This window comes from Amphimedon queenslandica, unplaced genomic scaffold (genome assembly GCF_000090795.2).
Source record: "Amphimedon queenslandica unplaced genomic scaffold, v1.1 AMPQUscaffold_5479_Cont22553, whole genome shotgun sequence".
NCBI classification, from domain to species: Eukaryota; Metazoa; Porifera; class Demospongiae; order Haplosclerida; family Niphatidae; genus Amphimedon; species Amphimedon queenslandica.
The window spans coordinates 1-1,685 of NW_003554220.1; the positions used below are offsets into that span (position 1 = coordinate 1).

The 1,685-nt window shown below is 35.5% G+C and overlaps 1 protein-coding gene across 1 annotated transcript; it reads right to left on the reverse strand.

Annotated features, from left to right (window-relative positions):
- Position 1: 1 nt before the first annotated feature.
- LOC109592356 (uncharacterized) lies at positions 2–1,393 on the reverse strand. Its single transcript, XM_020007821.1, has 3 exons — positions 1,014–1,393; positions 723–951; positions 2–214 (listed from the first exon to the last, which is right to left on the reverse strand). Exons 1-3 carry the CDS (start codon positions 1,331–1,333, stop codon positions 104–106), a joined length of 660 nt encoding a protein of 219 aa, XP_019863380.1. The 5' UTR covers positions 1,334–1,393; the 3' UTR covers positions 2–103.
- Between the last annotated feature and the right edge of the window lie 292 nt (positions 1,394–1,685).

A 1,685-nucleotide genomic window follows, 5' to 3' on the forward strand; every position in this document is an offset into this window, starting at 1 on the left:
ATAAGAGACAATGACAACTATACTTCAGAAACTACATGCTACACACTAAAACTATAACATCAACAATGCAATGTGCACAGCAGCTAGTTAAGTTAGTTAAAGTTCACTCATTTTGGACATTTAGAGGTTTATAATCATCTTTTGACTTCATCTGCTTCACAATAAAGAGACCAAGAGCTACAATAGTAAACAGAGTACCAACACCAGCACATACCTATCAGGAGAATATGTATAGGTTATACACCGAGGTAGAGGTTTTTATGGTATTTATTAACCTAGTGCTTTATGGCATTTATTAACCAAGTGCTAAGTTAATTAATACCATAGAAACCAATACCAAAGTGTATAACGTAGTCTCTAATATTTATGGTATAACCACTGAACTTCTACCATGCCAAATTTCAATTGACCAATCAAAGTGCAGAATACCAGGTTTCTAAATCTATTAGATACCTCCCACCAACACTTAGAAACCTCCTGGGAACACTTAGAAACTTGGCGCTCTACGCTTAGTCGCTTAAGCTAGGTTCAGAATTCTGAACCTAGCTTTACGCTCTTATTAGTCCATTTGTCAAGCTTGGTTGATTCTTTACTGGCCTAGCCTGTTAGATATGATGTATGTATGTATGTCAACTGTGGTCTTATTATCAGCAGGTAGTAGATGTTTTTCAAATGTCATGGCAGAATAATGTAATAGCTTTATCACCTATTTATTGACTTACAGCAGCTCCTATGAATTCTGCTCCATTTGGTCTGTAGGGAGAATCAGTTTGCTTTTGCAGTTGTTCAGTGCATTTAAATTTAAAGCTAGGCCCATAATCTTGTGCTTTTGTTATATTTTTGAATGTAGCACATGTTTTTCCCCAACCAGCTGAAACCACAACCATGGTAATGAATAGAAACAAAATAGAACCAACAAAGAATCCAACTTGAATAATGTTAGCAATCAACCTAAAATGGAATTAAATATACATAGATACCTATGTATATGAACTACTACTGATTTAACTTACGTTTTGACATTTATTTGATATAAAACACTGATTAGCTCAATGGCAGTTAGCAGAACCAGACATATTGTAGCAATGGTAGCACTTGCTATACTCAACTTACAAGTGGGCATATTAAATTTGAAATCTGGGGTCTCTGACTCAATGAGGGAAATAGCTTGAGAATAATTAATGAAGAAAAAACATGCTTTCCCATATGCAGATTGAATAGGAAGATTAGCCTGAAGGAGACCAAGAGAAGTACCAGTAGCTCCTAGTGACACTAGAAGTATCACAAAAGTAGCTAGTGAAAGGACCTGCTTGACTAAGGCTGCAGTAGGCATGATACACAGACTCTGATCTAGGCTTAGGAATCACTCTCTAGTACTACTAGTACAATACTCAAAGTTATTCCCTTTTATGGTTAAAGAAATATTTATGTACGTGGGCTATGCATGTCTAGGACAAGCCCAGCCCAAATTCATCAATGCAATAAACATTCCCCTGCTGTTAGCCTGTTAGACTTACAGATTTGTATTCTTTATTCATTAATGACATCTGTACAACCGACATGTGTGTGTTCAAACTGTTCATATAGATCTACTGTATGTTTTTAATGGCTGATAAATCATTGTGTATAATTACAGCGAGCTTAGATTATACTGTATGTTTTCAATAATTACTATCAAGAGAGCT

What these genes read in the sequence shown, in the direction of transcription:
- LOC109592356 (XM_020007821.1), bottom strand. Translation starts at nt 1,333, where the DNA reads ATGCCTACTGCAGCCTTAGTCAAGCAGGTCCTTTCACTAGCTACTTTT. An exon ending in TATCAAATAAATGTCAAAAC is followed by an intron (nt 952 to 1,013) that starts GTAAGTTAAATC and finishes ATTCCATTTTAG; the next exon opens with GTTGATTGCTAACATTATTC. An exon ending in CAGAATTCATAGGAGCTGCT is followed by an intron (nt 215 to 722) that starts GTAAGTCAATAA and finishes TTCTCCTGATAG; the next exon opens with GTATGTGCTGGTGTTGGTAC.